We start from the raw sequence: 19,301 nt of genomic DNA, 5'->3' as shown, positions 1-19,301 counted from the left end.
CTTCTTGTTTAGTTTAAATAGATGGCTTCTGAGGTCCCTTGCACTCTGAGATCTTGTGATAGCCAAATCTGGGAGAAGTTAGTTTTTGTCTTAGAGAGTGACTTAACAGCTTCCTAGAGTTTTAAGACAATGGTAAAGTTTGTATGTGGTAAATATCTACAGATCTATACCTATGAATATAGACATAAACATATAAAACATAGAGTCAAAGACCGAAAAACTCTAATGTGCACATCAGGAAAGGCAAAAGCATAAATTTGTTAATTTGGTTTCTATTTGTACTTCTACTTTCATGAGATATTCAGCCTTAATTCCCTCTGTATCCAAAAAAGAAATGAAAATGCATTTGGATTTCACACTTAAAGTAAGCCTCCTTAGGCTTAGCCAATAAAACTTTATATACTAATAAATACTTGTTATCAAAGGATAAGATGACCTTGCTTAAATTCTTTCTCTTCATTCTAGAACATTTCTGGTTTTCACCTATAACATACACAACTCACTTTTATATTATAGAATCTGAGAATTTAAGGTTGAAAGAATCCTTAGAGATCTTCTACTGTAACCTTCCACACAGTGCATAAATCCTTTATGTGGCATCCCTGACAGTATCTTCTTATGAAGTTGATTCTAACTTGTTTGAAAGCAACAAGCTACTTACAACTATAATGGGCATCTTGGCTTCTTGTAGGATTTTATTATACTTTTGTATTAAAATTTAAAAGAAATTAGGATGGGAGGTTATAAAAAATATATAGATTACAAATTTAAAAACCCACCAATAAAAAAAAGGATAAAATTCTTTCTTACGCAAGTTGAGCAATGGCCTTGTCCAGATGTTGCCTCATTCTTTCTTGACAAGATTTAATAACATCAACTTCCTACTCAATTGAAAGAAAAATTTCATTAATACTTTCTATTATCAATTTAGATATCATTCAAAATTACTGACTTAATGAAACATCAATGATAAAAAAAAGAACAAATTTATTTGACTTCAGAAATAATTAAATTCAAATAGTTCCAATGTCAAAAGTTTAGTTTATAACCTTCTCTTTTTATCTATTCATACTCTTCTGAAATAGTCCCCCTGGCTTGAAAAGAAACCATGGTAAAAGTCATATAATCCACTGTTGTCCCCTTTTCTGAGTCCTGCTACTATGGTTGGAACTAAGTAGGAGCAGGGAACATTATTATGCCTATTATTCCAAATAGCTAGAAGATGAAAATGATAGCTCTACTAAGTATAGTTAAGTATAGCTATGTTTAGCTATGTCATGTTAAGTATAGCTAAAAGTTTAATTCATAGCCTCTTTTTTTAATTCATCCATATTTTTCTGGAATTGTCCCCTTAACTCAAAAAAGAAAAAAAAAACCCTGTTGTTTTTAGACAAAAGATGTGGATCTGAATTTTGGTTGGTGGGTAGGCCAGAAACAAGTTGAGAAAATAATGTGAAAAAGAAAACGAAGTTTAAATTCATTCAGCCATTTTTTACCTCTCTCATTGCCATACAAAGCTCCAACAAGTAGCCTAAGAGCAGTGATGGGGGCCTTTTAAGGATGTTGATGTAATGGGTACCACAATATTCAACATATAGCACACACCAATATTATATTTTGGTACATAAGGGCCAAACTTCAGGAAAATTCTCCCTCCTCCCCACCAATACTGAACTAAAGGTGTTATTGATTCCTTTCTCCTAGCCCTAACCCTTACAAGGACAGTTGTAATTTATAACCACAGACTTTCTTGTGACTCAGTTTGTGATTGTCCAATTCTGATGTGATTTGTGTATCCTACAGTATAATTTTTGCTTATGTTAGTCTGGTTTTTATTTGGATTGTAGTATGTGCATATGGCACATACTGAGAACTCCTGATTATCTTACAGAAATGACTTTAACGAGGCTCTTGGAGTGAACAAAATTATCAAATAATTATTAATAATTACAGATATTTCAGACCAGGGAGGTTAGTGGAAATGGGAAAATTTAAACCCAAAGTTTTGAGATAGGCATATATTATTCTAATTTTTCTTCTGTACTAGTCACTTGAATATAGAGGCTCAGTTAAGCGATGAAGCACTCTAAATTAGTGATGTATGGAGCTCCTGGGAAATTATTTAGACTGTATATTGGATAGAGCACTGAACTTGGAGTTAGAAAGACTTGAATTCAAATCCAGCCTTAGACACTGGGTATGCTAGGGCAAGTCACTTAAATGTCTATTTCAGTTTCCTTATCTGTAAAATGCACATAATAAGAGCACTGACCTCCTATAATTGTTGTCCAAGGATAAAATGACACATTTGCAAACCTTAAAGTGCTATATAATTGCTAGCAGCTGTTATTATTGTTGTTGTTGTTGTTACATCACTTTGCAAATCATTTGTATATCTATAGGGCAGAAGTTATATATATATCCAGGTAGCCTCTTGACTGAAGAAGCATCCAAAGATATCTTAGGGGTGGAGAGGAGTGGTGGTGGTATTGAAATGTGAGAATACAACAGGGAACTATATGTTCTGTAGTTAGAACAGGACCACTACCAAAAGACTTGCTATTAAATGCTTGCATTTGGTAAGAATAATAAAGAAAAAAGGAAGATAATAGCTAATATTTACATTTGGGCAGGGTGGGATGAACCTGTAATTTCATTAGAATGAGAACTCCCAATCATGAAACTCCCATTACTAATGTAGATTAATACCTGCTCTGCAATTTAGATTCTGAGAGCAGACATTGTTAACCTTGTTTTAAAAATATTTTAATGACTGCATTTCAATTGGTTTTCTTTGTAATCTTATGTATTTTATTTTATGCATTTAAAAAGATTATCATCAAAATGATAGGGTATCTAGGCTTTTTTGGACTGCCAAAGAAATTAATGATGCACACACAAAAAGGTTAAGCACCTCTGTCTTAGAGAGTTGCAAAGTTAAGTGTAACACGGCCAGTGTGTGCATGTCAGAAGTAGGCCTTTAACCTAGGTCTTCTTGACCTGGAAGCTGGCTTCACGATTTGCAAAATGTATTCCTTATTACAACCTTGTGGAGTAAGTAATGAAAACATTATTATCCCCATTTTATAGATGAAGAAACTGAGGCTCACAGAGAAGTTAAATGAATCACCCAATCAATAAGGTCACATGGTTAATAAATTGCAGAGTTGGGTCTTAAATTTAGGACTTCTAATTCTAAGTCTGGTATCCTGATGGGATGATGGGACCTGGACCTGTAAAATGAAAAGACCATGTCTTTGAAAGCAACCCACTTCCTGAATTTTCCCATACATTATAGCAGTCCAGATCACTGGCTCACCCCAGACTACTTGATCACCTAATTAGTTTACTTGACATTCCTTTCATTGTCATATTTGGCCCACCCCAGACTACTTGTTACTTATTCACAGACTGCTTACTATGGATCACTCCTTAATCCCACCTAGATCATCTAATTAGCCTACTGATATTCCTTTCACTATTTCATCTACCTCTCCTTAATTTCATTTAGATCCTTTCCTTGTTCCTGTTGTATATAAGCATCAGTCTCCTATAATAATGGCAATACTTCATGGGCTGCTCTGAGGATTGTTGTCTATGATCCAGTTTGTACAAACAGAATCTTTTGTGCTTATCTATTACTCTACTATGCCACATTTCCTACTACTCCTCAGTTGGTCATTCTTTGTTATTCTCTCACAATAAATGAAAGAAAAACCAATAAAATGAATTAGTAGTAAAATACAATTAAAAAAAATTTTTTTCTCTCCTTTACTGGAGTTAATTTAGTTCCTTGGTCTTACACTCTTCTTTCTTTTTTGGCTGCTTCCAATATTTTTCTTTTACCTAATAGCTCTGGATTTTGGTTATGAAATCCCTGGAAGTTTTGATTTTGGGGATTTCTTTCAAGAGGTGAATAGGAGATTCTTTCTATTTTTACTTTGTCCTTTGGTTCTTATAGATCTAGGCAGTTTTTCATTTATGATTTCTTAAAATATGGTATCCAGGTTTTTGTGTTTGTTGTTTTCAGGAAGTATGATGATTTTGCAAATTCTGCCTTCTAACACGTTTTTCCAGGTGGTATTTTTTTTTAAAGCAGTAGGTTTTTACATTTCATTCTTTTTTTATCTTTTTATTTTGTTCTATTATTTATTGTTTCCTCCTAGAGTCACTGATTTGTTTGATTCACCTTAGGGATTCCTCTACTTAAGTGAGGTGTGTTTTAAGTTACTGTATAGATTTTTCTCCTGGTTCTGTTCACTTTGCTTTACATCAGTTTACATAAGTCTTGCCAAGTTTTTCTGAAATTGTCCCCTTCATTATTCTTACAGCAGAACAGTAACTCATTATTTTCATATACCATAACTTGTTTAGCCCACTTGATGGGTATTCCCTTGGTTTCCAATTCTTTGCCACCACAAAAAGATATGCTATAAATATCTTTCCTTTTTCTTTAATCTGTTTGAGATATGGAGCTAGTAGCAATGTTTCAGGGTCAAAAGATATTAATAACATTTTAGTCATTGCTCTGAATTGCTTTCTAGAATGGTTGGACTAACTCATCAGCAGTGTGCATTACTATGCATCTATTTTCTTACATCTTCTCCAGTATTTGTCATTTTCTGGTCACATCTTAGGGTGTGAGGTGGTACCTCAGAGTTTTATTAATTTGGATTTCTCTAATTATTAATGATTTAGGGCATTTTTTCCATGTGATGATTGATGGCTTTGATTTTTTCCTCTGAAAACTGCCTGTTCATATCCTTTGACTATCAATTGGAGAATGACTTTTATTCTTATAAATGTCTTTATCTTTTATATATTGAGAAAAGAAATATCTATCAGAGAAACTTGATCCAAAGATTCCCCACCTCCTCCCCAGGTTTCTGCTCTTCTTCTAATTTTGGCTGCATTGGTTTTGTTTGTGTGAAATCTTTTAAATTTAATGTAGTCAACATTATCCATTTAACCTCCTGTAAACCTTTCTCTTGTTTGGTCATAAACTCTTCCCCTATCCATAAATGTGACAAGTAATTTCATCCATGCTTCCATAATTTGCTTATGATATCACCCTTTATATTTAAATCATATGCCCATTTGGATCTTATCTTGTTGTATGATGTGAGATGTTGGTCTGTGCCCAATTTCTGCCACACAACTTTCAGTTTTTTCAGTAATTTTTGTCAGATAAGTTCTTGCCCCAGTAGCTAGAATCTTTGGGTTTATTAAACCCTAGGTCACTGTGCTCCTTTGCTTCTATATATTGTGTAGTCTATGCCACTGACCAACTACTCTATTTCTTCTCTAGTACCAAATCGTTTTGGTGATCATTATTTTGTAGCATAGTTTCAGATGTGGTATGGCTAGGCTCCCTTTCTCCTCCCTGTTTTTTAATTGCTTACACCTTGATATTCTTGACCTTTTATTTTTCCAGATGGATTTCGTTATTATTTTTTCCAGCTCTATAAATCAATGTGTTGGTAGTTTGATCAGTATGGCATAGAATAAGTAAATTAATCTAGGTGGTATTGTCATTTTTATTATATTGGTTTGGCCTACCTATGAAAAAATATTATTTCTCCAATTATTTGTGTCTGTCTTTATGTGTGGGAAGAGTTTTGCAATTAATTGTGTCTTGCTATATGATTGTAATTCATATAATTCCTGTTTGTATGTGTTTATAAGTAGACTTCCATATATTTTATTCTGTCTCTAGTTATTTTAAATGGAATTTCTCTCTCTACCTCTTCCTGCTGGATTTTGTTGGTAACATAAAAAATAATTATTTGTGTGGGTTTATTTTACAACTTTGCTAAAATTGTAAATTGCTTTGACTAGTTTTTTTAGTTGACTCTCTAATGTTGTCTAAGTATACCATCATTTCATCTGTAAAAAGTGATGGTTTTATTTCTTATTGCCTCTGCTTATTCCTTCTACTTATTTTTCTTGTCATCACTGTAGCTAGCATTTCTAGTACAGTATTACATAATAGCAGTGATAATAGACATCCTTGTTTCACTCCTAATTGTACTGAAAAGGCCTCTACCTTATTCCCATTATATACAAAACTTGCTCTTGTTTTTGGATAGATAGTACTTATTACTTGAAGAAAAACTCCATTTGTTGCTATGCATAGTAATTTTTTTTTAAACACAAATTGGTGTTGTATTTTATCAAAATCTTTTTCTGCTTTTGCTGAGATAATCATGTGATTTTTATTGTCTTTGTTAATGATATGTTTATTGTTTTCCTAATAAGAAACTAGCCCTGTATTCCTGGTAAAAATCTCAATGTATGGTCTTTGTGATATATTATTATAATTGCCCTGCTAGTATTTCATTTTAAAATTTTGCATTAACATTCATTAGGGAAATTGATCTAAATTTTTCTTTCTCTGTTTTAGCTTTTCCTGATTTAGGTATCAAAAGCATATTTGTGTCATAGGAGGAATTTGGTAGGACTCCTTCTTTACCTAGTTTACATAGTATTTTAATTAATTGCTCTTTAAGTACTTGTTAGAATTTGCTTGTAAATTCATATATTTCTGGGATTTTTTTCTTAGGGAGTTCTTTTATGGCATGTTCAATTTCTTTCTCTAGAATTCTATTTCTTCTGATCTAGGCAATTTTCATTTTTATGAATATTTATCCATTTAATTTAGATTGGTGGCTTTGTTGGCATACAGTTGGGCAAAACAGCTCCTAATTGATTTTATTTCATCTTCATTGATTGTGCACCCACCCTTTTCATGTTTGATACTGTAAGTTGATTTTTTTCTTTCTTTTTAAAATTAGTCAGTGGTTTATCTATGTTATTGTTTTTTTTAAGAGCTCTGAGTTTCATTTATTAGTTCAATGATTTTTTTTTACAATTTTATTAACTAATCTTTCCTTTGATTTTTAGAAGCTCTACTTTTGTGTGTAATTGAGCTGTTTTGTCTTTCTAGTGATATTAATTATATGTCAAATTCATTGATCTGCTCTTTCTCTTTTTTACTGAGGTAAATGTTTAGAGATAAAGATTGTCCCCAAAGTACTGCTTAGGTTGTACCCCACAAATTTTATGTTGTCTCATTGTTGCCATTATCTTTCATGAAATTATCATTTTTATATGATTTGTTCTTTTACATCATTCTTTAGGATTAGATTATTTAGTTTCCCATTAATTTTTATTCTATGCTTAAAAAACCCTAAATTGAATATAATTTTTTTTGTTGCATTATGGGCCAAAAAGAATATATTTAATATGTCTGCTTTTCTGTAATTGATTCTGAGATTTTTATGCCCTAATACACGGTCAATTTTTGCGGAGGTGCCATGTACAGCTAAGAATATGTATACTTCTTGCAATTCTCATTCAGTATATTCTAGTGGTCTATCATATGTCATTTTCCTAAAATTCTATTAATCTCCCTAACTCCTTGTTTAATTTATGCCTCTGTGTAAGTAGACTCCCTCTAATAACCCTACTAATGATAAATTCTGAGAGGTTAGATCTATCATCTTCCCATATAGGAATGTAAAAACAACCATATTTCCTTCCTTATGATTTCTGACTCATGTTATCTTTTCGTGTTTCTCTTGAATCTTGTGTTTGTCAAATTTTCTTTTGTCAAATTTGAACTTTTCATCAGAAATGCTTAAAAATCATCTCTTTGATTAAATATTCTTTTTTTTTTTTGCTCCTATAGGATTATACTCAGTTTTGCTGGGTAGGTGATTCTTGTCTGTAATCCTAGATCCTAGATCCTAGATACCTTCCAGACCATCATATTCCAGCTTTCCATTCCTTTATGTAGTGGCTACTAAGTCTTGTATCATCCTGACTGTGTTTCCGTGGCATTTGAATTCTTTCATTCTAGCAAATTTTAATATTTTCTCCTTCACCTGAGAGTTGGATTTTGGCTATTATATTTCTGGGAGTTTTCATTTTGTGATTTCTTTCAGAAGGTAGCCAGTGGGTTATTTCACTTTCTATTTTATTTAAGATATCTGGGCAATTTTCCTTTATGATTTCCTGAAATATGAAGTCAAGGCTCTTTTTTGTTCATGGTTTTTGGGCAGCCCAATAATTACTAAATTATCTGTTCTTGATCTATTTTTCCAGGTCAGTTTTTTCCCTATGACATATTTGACATTTTCTTCTATTTTCCATTCTTTTTTATTTTGTTTTATAGTTTCTTGATATCTAATGGAGTCATTAGCTTCCACTTGCCTGATTCTAATTTTCAGGGAGGCATTTCTTCAGCGAGATTTTGTGTCCCTTTTACAATTTCATCAATTTTGATTTTGAAGGATTTTTTTCTTCAGCATTAGTTTGTATCTCTTTTTACCAAGCTATTAGTTCTTTTCTCATAATTTTCTTTGATAGCTCTCATTTCTTTTCCTATCTTATCTTCTAACCCTCTTAATTGATTTTAAAAAATCATTCTTTTGTTATTTTTGTCTTCTTTAGCTCTTGCAGCAATTCTTGTTGTACTTATGTCCAATCAACCTTTTCTTTGAGGCTTTGCTTGTAGATGTTTTCAGGTCATTTTCTTCTCTTGAGTTTCCCTGTCATCATAGAAGCTTTAGAAGGTCAGGTTCTTTTTTGTTGTTGTTATTTACTCATTTTTCCAGCCTCCTTCTTGGCTTTGGGTTTTATTCTAGACTTGGTTTCTTCTTATGTCTGTGGGTGGAGGTATGAGTATACTGAGATTCTATCTGCTGCTTTCACAGATAGTTCTAGAGATATGTAAGTGTTATATGCTTACAATGAGATATGGTCTGGGAAGAAGTCCATTCACTGCCCTCCTGATCTGCTCTCTGGTCTTTATAGAGGGAGGATCCCTACTTCCTTGTGACTGGGATTGGTCTTCTCCACCCTGGAACTGTGACCCAGAACTGCATAATTGGTAACAAATTTGCCAAATGGCACCCATTCCTGTTCCCAGTGCTAGAACAAGGGTACTCTGAGAGCTCCTTCTGCCTATATTGTTAGTCCCCTTACCATCTCTGGGTGCTGGTATGTTCCGTGCCACTACTTTCATTGTAGCCCAGTGTTCCCTGCCACAGAAAGGTACTACTTCTGCTGTATTGTGCTCTTGGCTGGCCCTCACACTAGTGTCCACAGACCTCCTTTTCTGTCTTCCCAAGCTGCCCTGGATCTGCTGTGACTTTTCTTGACTTTCCCATTCAGAATTCTGTTTGGCATATTTTCTGTGGTCATTGTAGAAGAGCTTTCGAGGAAGTTGGGAAGTTGTGATCTTTCACTCCACCCTCTCTGATCATTTCTTCTCAGTTTCCTTTTCTGAATCATCACCATCTTCCTCCCCAGAAGCACAGAATTTGAGATGTGGAAGAGACCTCAGTAGCTATTAGTTCAATCTATATCCAAAAAAATCTCTATTATTACATCAAGCAAGTAGTTATCAAAACTCTCTATGTAGACCTCAAGAAGGAGGAACTGCTCAGGCCAGCCCATTCTATTTCTGGACAGCTCTAATTATTCAAAAGTTTTTCCTGACATCAGGCCTAAGCTTGCCCTGTTTGCAACTTTCAATTGATGCTAATTCTGCCTTCTGGGGCCTAACAAAACACACCTAATCATTTTTGCACATGACAGCCCTTGAAGATATTTACCAAGTCCTTTTTTACTCTCACAGCTAACATTCAAATAGCATTTTAAGGTCTGCAAAGCATTTTTTGCATATTTTCTCAATTGATCCTTATAACATTCCTATGAGGTAGGTGCTGTTATTTTCTTCATCTTATAGACGAGAAATGAAGCTATAGTGGGTAAAAGGACTTACTCCTAGGATCAAACAACAAAGTAAATGCCAGAGGCAGGATTCAAACTGATTTATTTCTGGCTCAAAATCTACTTCCTTTTCCACATGCTATTTCCCCTAACTTCTCCAACCTAAACAATTCCTTCAACCAATCATCGTAGAACATGATCTTGAGGCTTTTCACCATCCTGGTTGTCTTCTCCTAAACATCTCTAGCTTACCAATATCCTTCTTAAAACCATAGCAGTCAGAATTGAACACAATATTCTGAAAACATCCAATGAGGTTGGAGTATTGAGGAACTGTCACCTCTTTATTCCTGGAAACTATGACTCTCTTAATGCAAGGCCCAAATCTCATAAGCTTTTTTGGCTGCCACATAACACTAATAACTTATACTGAGCTTGCCATTCACTAAAATGCCCAGATCTCTTTCAAACTGCAGTCAAACAATGCCTTTCCCATTCTTTATTTATGAAGTAAATTTTTTTGAATGCAAGTATAAGTTTTTGCATTTATTTCTGTTGAATTTCATCTTATCAGATTCATCTCAACACTTTACACCAGGGATTCTTATCCTTTTAAGTGTCATGGAGACTCCTTTGGCAATCCATGAAGTCTTTGGACCTCATCTCAGAATAAAACACATAGGATTACAAAGGAATTATATTAAAATAGAATTATCAAAATATTTTAAAAAACAGAAACTTTGCTCTAGTATGGCAAGATCATTTTGGATCCTGGGTTTTAACTATTTCTCCTAGTTTGGTAACACCTGCAAATTTGATGATCATGCCATTTGTTTCTTTATATGATAAAAATGTCAAATAACATATGGCCAAGTGCATATCCCTGGAGCATTTGATTGAAGACTTCCTGCCATGTTGACCATTAACTACTCTTCTTTAAGTCTGATAACACAACCAATTCTTAATCTATTTAATTTTATGATCATCAATTCTACATCTCTTCATCTTCTTGACAAGAATAGTATGAGATATTTCATCAAATGCTTTGCTAATGTAGCCTTCTGTCCGGGAAAGTTGCCAGTGAGATTCACTGGTGCCAAATGTCTCTATGGCAACGGAATAGAATTTTACCCAGAATACACAGCAACTGTGACATTTTGAACTTGGTATTAAGAACTGTGGGAATAAGAATGCAAAGAATCCATTTTGATAAAACCACACAGAGCACCAAGGCAGACTGGGGTCGGGTTTAGGAAGGCAGACTGATACTTTTCTCCCCAAGTATTCCATTCCTGCCTCCAACACTCTTGTGAGAGGACAGGTTGTCGTCACTGGTGATGGTGATCTGAGTTGAGGTATTGGTCCAAAGAATCTGCCTAGGGCTGGTGTGGTAGGGCTGATGAGGTTAAGACACAAGTTTCTGAGCCACACACACCAAGACCCCAATAATTTCCTTTCCCTCTCTCCTCTGTCCCTATAGGGAAGGCTCTACTAACTGCACAAATGATTCACTTCCTGCCTCCCTCCCCCATCCCACGAGGAATTAAGAGGAAGAAGCCTAATTTGTTCTCTACTGGCTACGGGGCCAAACAGCTGGCATTCCAAACAATTTATTCCTCAGTTGTTTACTGTTCTTTCATTTCTAATAAATTTATCCACATTGCTATAAAAGAAAAAAAAAACCTGGTGGTCACCAAATTCTGATTTAGCTAATGTGCTTCTAATTCCTGGCACAGAACGAAGAGTTTTTGTCCTTAAAAAGGGCAGGGGAGCAAATTTTATTCTTTAGTGGAAGCTGAGGTGAGATTGTGGGAAGGGGGTTTTGAATCCCCACAGGAGGTGGTGAGAAGGGGAGAGAGGGAGTGAGAGGGAGAAGTAGAAGTATGTATGTCATCATTATCATCCTAGACTCAAACTCAGAAACCCATTAAGGAAAAAGGAGCCACAAGCTGACTGTGAAGCCTGGGGCATTGAAAGTGCTGGGGCTTTCTACTATTTTATCCTAAGGTACTGGTGTGCTACAACTGTTGTTTGAGGACTAAGGCTGCTTGGCTAAAGTCAGCTGCCACTTTTGGCTTTGCTCTTAGCAACGAAAGGATTTCTGTTTACCCATTGCCCTAGTTTATGGGGACTCAGTTTCTAATCCTTTGCTACAATAAAATGTGCTGTTACATTTTTATGCATTTTGCTCTTTTCAAGTCAACTTGTGGTATAGGTCACAGTTTTTTTCCCTCATTTAAAGACCTCATTATTTTTATTTTTCAGGTAACAAATTTTAAAAATTTATCCATTCCTCCCACTACTGCACCCCACCCCACCTCTCAACTGACAAAACTAAAATAAATCCAAACAAATCACTCGATATGTGGCTATGTATTGTGGCAAAACAAATTTCATCAATCAATAATTATTAAGTGCCTGCTATGTGCCAGGCACTGTGCTAAGCCTGAAAATACAAAAAGAGGCTAAAGACATTCTTGCCCTTAAGGAGTTTACAATCTCCAGGGGAAGACAGAATGCAAACATATACATACAAAGCAAGCTATACATACATGATAAATAGGAAATGATTAGTAGAGGTAAAGAACTAGATTTAAGAGAGGATGGGGGAAAGCTTCTAGTAAAAGAAAGAGATTTTTAGTTGGGATTTAAAGGAAGCAAGAGAGGTCAGAAGGTAGAGTGGAGGAGGGAGAAGATTCCAGGATTGGGGGACAGACAGAGAAAATGCCCAGAGCCAAGAGATAGAGTATCTTGCTTGTGGAACAGTCAGGAAGCTAGTGTCACTGGATCAAAAAGTATGTGGCAGGAAGTAAGGTTAACCCTACTGGGTAGGAAGTGGTTGGGTTATGAAGGGCTTTGAATGCCAAAGAGAGCATTTGATCCTGGTGGCAATAGGCAGCCCTAGAGTTTATTGAGGGGGCTGCTGGTGGTGGTGACATGATAAGACTTGTGCTTTAGGAAAATCACTTTAGTGGCTGAATGAATTGTAGAGGGAGAGACATAAGGCAGGCAGATCCTCCAGCAAGCTATTACAATAGTCCAGGTGTAAGGTGATAAGGGCTTGTTCTAGAGTGGTGACAATGTCAGGGGAGACAAGGTGATATATTTGAGAGATGTTGCAAAAATGAAATTGACAGGTCTTGGCAATAGATTGCATATGGGGAGCGAGAGATCCTGGGGGACTGGGAGGACAGTGTTGATTAAATAAAGGAATGCTAATGATTTATGTAGACTTATTTCATGTCCTACACATTTGCTAGTTTTTAATTATCTCAATTAATTTTAGTTTTCAATTAATTTAATTCAGGTTAGGGTTCTCTAGTTATACCATCGTATTATCTGCAAGTTTCCTTTGTACCTATGCTTATTCCCTCAATTTTTTTTCTTATCTTATTGCTATAACTTGTATTTCTACCACTATATTAGATAGCAGTGGTGATAATGGACATCTCATCTTATTGGAAATTCTTCTAAGTTTTCTCCATTCCATATAATGTTTGCTCTGGAATTTAAGACATATTATTTATTATTTTAAAGAAAGGTCCATTTATTCTGGTGATTTGTATAGTGTTTAACAGAAACAGGTATTAGATTTCATCAAAAGCCTCTTTAGTACCTGTTGATATAATCTAATAGCTTTTATTATCAATATTATTGATGTGATTTATCATATTTTATAATCTTCTCTATGTTGACCCAGGAGCATTCCTGATATAAACCAAACCTGGTTATAATGTATAATATTGTATTGTATAATGTATAATATTGGTATTGGTCTGTAGTTTTCTTTCTCTGCTTTATGTTTTCCTAGTTTAGAGATGAAGACCATATTTGCATTGTAAAAAGAGATTAGAAAGGTGGCTTCTTATTATTGCAAACAGTTTGTATAATTTTGGAATTACTTTTTTCTTTGAATGTGCGACAAGATGCATATGTGGCTGTATCTGGTCTTGGAGTTTTTTTTTTCCTATGGGAGTTCATTTATAGTTTGTCGATCTTATTTTTCTAGTATTGGATTATTTAAATAGTCTTTTCCTTCTTTTGTTAATCTGGATATTTAATTTTGTAAATATTTACCTATTTCCTCTAAGTTATCAATGTTGTTAGCATATAGTTGGATAAATGGTGCCTCACAATTTCTTTTATTTCTTCAATTGCTGTAAGTTCCTTTTAATTGTTGATATAAACAACTTAGTTTTACTTTGTATTTTAAAAAATCAAATAAGCTGTTGCCTAGTTTATTAAAAAAAAAAAGCTCCTGGGGTTGGAATCAAGATGGCAGAGTGAGAGCCAGCATTTTTGCCCAGCTCTCTCAACACACCCCCTCCATGACCACATAGAAAATGTGCCAAATTGAATTCTTATCAGGAAAGCCAAGAAAAGATGACAGCAAATCATTTTCCTAGCCCAGGACAACTTAGAAAGACAGAGATCTGTGAACACTGGGGTAGGGACTTGCCAAGAGCATAGTAGAGCAGCAGCACCCCTACTTCAGGTGGAAATAGCAATGGGAAACAGTCCAGCACCAAAGGACTGAACACCTGGGCAGAAAGACACCCCAGGGGCACCTGTATTAGCACTAGGCAAAGGAACAAGTGCTGTCTGGCACTGCTGTCACCCATTTTCAGTTCCAAGTCGTAGTTCCAGGACAGTCAGTTTTGACAAATCAGGAGCCCCACCTGTGTAAGGAGCAGGGAACAAGTGCCAGGAACATAGTTCTGTGGCTTGGAGCCCAAAAATTGAGTGAGGCCCTTAGGTCTAACCTTTAGTCTTCTATGTATTCCTACAGTGGAATAAATGAGGGAGGAGACTATGAGGGAGCCAGCAGTTCAGTCACTTGAAACCTATAGAATCTCCCAGTGGGATAACTATGACTGAGTCCAGCAGCAGTCTATGGAAAGTCAATGACACACAAACCAACAAACTCAAACTTAGAAATTTGCAGAGAGCAAACCAGCAGGGTAGTGAATAGATCTCTTCCTGCATCATATCACTTTATGAGCACCAAAAAATTTGTGACATATGAGAGACATATGAGAGAAGTTCAGACCAGACATCTCCACCAGAGATGAGAAGAGCCCAATATAACTAAAAGTCTAAAGTTAATAAGTAGGCTGGAAAAATTAGCAAACAACAAAAAAAGAACATGACCATAAATAGCTACTGTGGTGACAGGGAAGCTCAAGACACAAATACAGAAGATAATGACTTGAAAATATCTGAAAAAAGATTGGATAGAAGCTGAAGAAAGAATTCCTAAAAAAATAGAAATGTATTTTTTATTTTTAATATGAATTTAATTGCATATTATAGAGATTTTTAAAGTGCAAAAATGGCTAAAAAATAAGAATGGTAAAGACAAATTGGGAAAAGAAATGAGAGCTATGAAAGAAAATTATGAAAAGAGAATGAGGTACAAAAAATACTGAAGAAAGTAACTCCTTAAAAATTAGGATTGGCCAAATAGTAAAGGAGGTACAAAACCTTACTAGAGAAAACAACTCCTTGAAAATTAGAATTGGCCAAATGGAAGCTAATGCTTCCATGAGACCTCAAGAAACTAAAACAAAGTAAAAAGGGTGAAAAAAATAGATGAAAATGTGAAATATTTCATAGAAGAAGCAAACGACCTGGAAAATAGATCAAGAAGATAATTTAAGAATCACTGGACTACTTGAAAGTCATGTAAAAAAAAGAGCTTTGACATCATATTTCAAAAAATTATGCAGGAAAACTGCCCAGATATCTTAGAATCCAAGGACAAAGTAGGAAGTGAAAGAATCCATTAGCCACTTCCTGAAAGAAATCACAAAATGAAAACTCCCAGAAATATTATAGCCAAAATACAGAACTCTCAGATGAAGAATTGATAGTCAAAGGATGTGAACAGGCAGTTAAAAAAATGATTTATTTACTTCTATAAAATTTTTAGGTTTAAATTTTCTTCCCCCTCTCTCTGCTTTCCCTTCCCCAAGATGGCAAACAATCTGATATTGGTTATACATGTACAATAATATTAAACATATTTCCATCTTAGTCATGTTGTAAAGAAGAATTCAAACCAAAGGGGAAAACCATAAGCATGAAAAGAAATGAGAGAGAGAGAGAGAGAGAGAGAGAGAGAGAGAGAGAGAGAGAGAGAGAGAGAGAAGAGTATGCTTTGATCTGCATTCAGACTCCATAGTTCTTTCTTTGGATGTGGATAGCATTTTCCATCATGAATATTTTGGAATTGTCTTAGATCCTTGTATTGCTGAGAAGAGTTGTCTATCAAAGTTGGTCATTACACAATGTTGCTAGTACTATGTACAATGTTCTCTTGGTTCTGCTCGCTTCACTCAGCATCAGTTCATATAAGTCTTTCCAAGTTTTTCTGAAGTCTGCCTGCTCATCATTTCTTATGGAGCAATATATTATATTCCAATACATTCACATACCACAACTTGTTCAACCATTCCCCAACTGATGGGCATCCCTCAATTTCCAATTCTTTGCTACCACAAAAAAGAGTTGCTATAAATATTTTTGTCCATGTGGGTCCTTTCCCCATTTGTATGATCACTTTGGGATACAGACCTACAAGTGGTATTGCTGGGTCGAAGGGTATCCACAGTTTTATAGCCCTTTGGGCATAGTTCCAATTTGTTCTCCAGAACAATTGGATCAGTTCACAACTCCACCAATAATGCATTAGTGTTCCAATTTTCCTATATCTTCTCCAACATTTATCATTTTCCTGCTTTGTCATGTCAGCCAATCTGATAGGTGTGAGGTGGTACTTCAGAGTTGTTTTAATTTGTATTTCTCTAATCAATAGTGATTTAGAGCACTTTTTTCATATGACTATAGTTTTAATTTCTTCATCTGAAAACAACAGGCAGTTTTCAAAGGAAAAAAACAAAGCCATCAATTATCATATGAAAAAAATGCTCTAAATCACTAAATAGAGAAATAGAAATTAAAAGAACTCTGAGGAACCACCTCACATTCATCAGATTGGCTAAGATGATATAAAAGGAAAATAACAAATGCTAGAGGAGATTTGGGAAAATAGGTACACTAATGCACTACTAGTGTGTGAACTTGTCCAGCCATTCTGGAAAGCAATTTGGAACAATGCCCTCAAATCTATTAAATTGTGCATACCCTTTGACCCAACAATATTGCTACTAGCCACAAAGAGATCAAAAGGAAAAAGGACCCATATTACAAAAATATTTATAGCAGATCTTTTGGAATGGCAAAGAATTTGGAAACTGAGGGAATGGCATCAATTGGGCAATGACTGAACAAGTTGTGATATATGAATGTGCCAAAATACTACTATGCTGTAAGATATGATGGAGATGGTTTCAGAAAAAAACTTGGGAAGACTCATATGAACATTATGCAAAGTGAAGTGAGCAGAATTAGGAGAACAATTTACATAGCAATATTGTAAAGATAATAAACTATGGAAGACTTAATAACTCTAATCAACACAGTGGTCCACCACAATTCCAAAATACTCTTAATGAAAAATGCTGCCCACATCCAGATAGAGAACTGATGGCCTTGGAGTACAGATTGAAACATATTTTTTCTTTTTCTTTCTTTAAAAAGAAGCTAAAGCAAAAATTTGTTTTGTATAACTTCATATTTGTAATGGATTTTGAATTTCTTGCCTTCTCAATGGTTAGAGCAGAGGTTGTGGGATGGGAGAGAAACTGGAACTGAAAATAAAATTTATTTATTTTAAAAGCCCTTAGTAAATTTTTTTGAGAGGAGTATTATTCTCAATTGCTTTCCAGAGCAGCTAGACCAATTCATGTCCAACCGATAGTGTATTAGTGTGCCTGTCCCCCAACATTGCCTCCAAAAACCATTGATTTCTTTTTTCATCATATTTGTCAATATGTTGGGTGTAAAGCAGAACTCAGAATTGTTCTAAATTTCATTTCCGTTAATATTAGTAGTTTGCAGCATTTTTTTCTTGTACTTGTTGATAGTTTGAATTCTTTAAAAAGTCCCTGTTCATATTCTTTAACTATTTATTTATATATAATTCTTATATATCTGAATCAGTTCTTTATGTATCTTGTATATCAGACCTTTATCTGAGAAACTTGTGACAAAGATTTTCCCTCAGTTAATTGTTTCCCTTCTAATTTAGTTGCATTGTTTTTATTTATTCAGAAGCTTTTCAATTTCATATTATCAAAAACAATATTTTAGAGAGGCAGCATGGTATAATGCATTTAGCAATACACTTGGAGTTGAAGACTTGGGTTCAAATTCTCCCTTATACACTTAATGGATGAATGATACTGTTCAAGTCACTTCTCTCTGTGCTTCAGTTTCCTCATCTCTAAAATGTGGAAGTTGGACTTGATATTGTCTAAGTTCCTTTCCAGCTCTAAATATTTGATTGAGTTTCTGATTCTCCTTATTTCTCATTTGGTCAGGAGTTCTCCCCCATCCAGATATATTTCTTTCCTTGATATTCTAATTTGCTTATGATAGAAGGCTTTATATCTGTATTACATATCTGTCTTGAGATTATTGTGGCATGTGGTGTGATTGTTATTTATCTAAACCTAATTTCTGTCAGATTACTTTCCATTTGTCAACAGTTTTTATTGTATAGTACTTACCTTAGAATTTTGAGTCTTCAGGTTTGTCAGATACTTAACTAAATGCATTTGCTAACGTATGTTATGTGCCTACTGATGAACTTTTCTATTTTTAACTGGCACAAAAGAGCATTGCCCCTCCTGGATCACTGCCTTGTCATGGTGGAGGCACTCATGTAGCATAACAAAACTACGAGCTGTGCTGTGTAAGGTTACCCAAGATGGGCAGGTCATAGTGGAGAGTTCTGACAAAAGATGATCCACTGGAGAAAGAATTGGCAAAGCACTCTAGTATCTTTGTTCAGAAAACCCTATGGACAGTATTAAAATGATAAAAGATATAATACTAGAATATGAGTCCCTCAGGTTGGATGGTGTCCAACACATTACTGGGGAAGAGCGGAGATCAACTGAAAGTAGCTCTAGTACTAATCAAGCTGCTGGGACAAAGATCTTGGACAGTATCTTTCAAGAAATCATGAAGGAAAACTGCCCTGAGATCCCAGAACCAGAGAGTAAAGTAGTCATCAAAAGAATCCACTGACCACCTCCTGAAAGAGATCCCAAAGTAAAAATGCCAAGTAAAAGTATAGCCAAATTCCAAAATTATGAGGTCAAAGAAAAAAATACTGCAAGTAGCCAGAAAGAAACAATTTAAATATCATGGAACCACAGTCAGGATTATGCAGGACCTTGCAGCTTCTACATTAAAAGATCTGGGCCTAGAATATGATATTCCATAAGGCAAAGGAGCTGGGATTGCAACCAAAGGATCAACTACCCAGTAAAACTGGTCATAATCTTTCATGGAGAGATGGCATTCGATGAAATAGGGGACTTCCAAACCTTCCTGATGAAAAGACTAGGGCTCAACAGAAAATTTGATCTTCAAATACAAGACTCAAGAGAGGCATAAAAAGGTAAACAGGAAAGAAAAAACACAATAACAAC

The 19,301-nt window shown here is 34.9% G+C and overlaps 1 protein-coding gene across 3 annotated transcripts in view; it reads right to left on the bottom strand.

The window, feature by feature from the left end:
* TEKT3 (tektin 3) overlaps nt 1-19,301 on the bottom strand; it is a 65,591-nt gene that overhangs the window by 23,274 nt on the left and 23,016 nt on the right. For all 3 annotated transcript variants that reach the window (XM_020966616.2, XM_020966615.2, XM_020966614.2), the window contains exon 4: nt 811-881. In XM_020966616.2, the coding sequence (XP_020822275.1) occupies nt 811-881 (71 nt within the window). The remainder of the gene's footprint in view (nt 1-810; nt 882-19,301) is intronic.

Source organism: Phascolarctos cinereus, unplaced genomic scaffold (genome assembly GCF_003287225.1).
Source record: "Phascolarctos cinereus isolate Bilbo 61053 unplaced genomic scaffold, phaCin_HiC Scaffold_5;HRSCAF=322, whole genome shotgun sequence".
NCBI classification, from domain to species: domain Eukaryota; kingdom Metazoa; phylum Chordata; class Mammalia; order Diprotodontia; family Phascolarctidae; genus Phascolarctos; species Phascolarctos cinereus.
The sequence above is the reverse complement of the archived record's forward strand: the minus strand, read 5'-3'. Positions and strand labels throughout refer to the sequence as shown.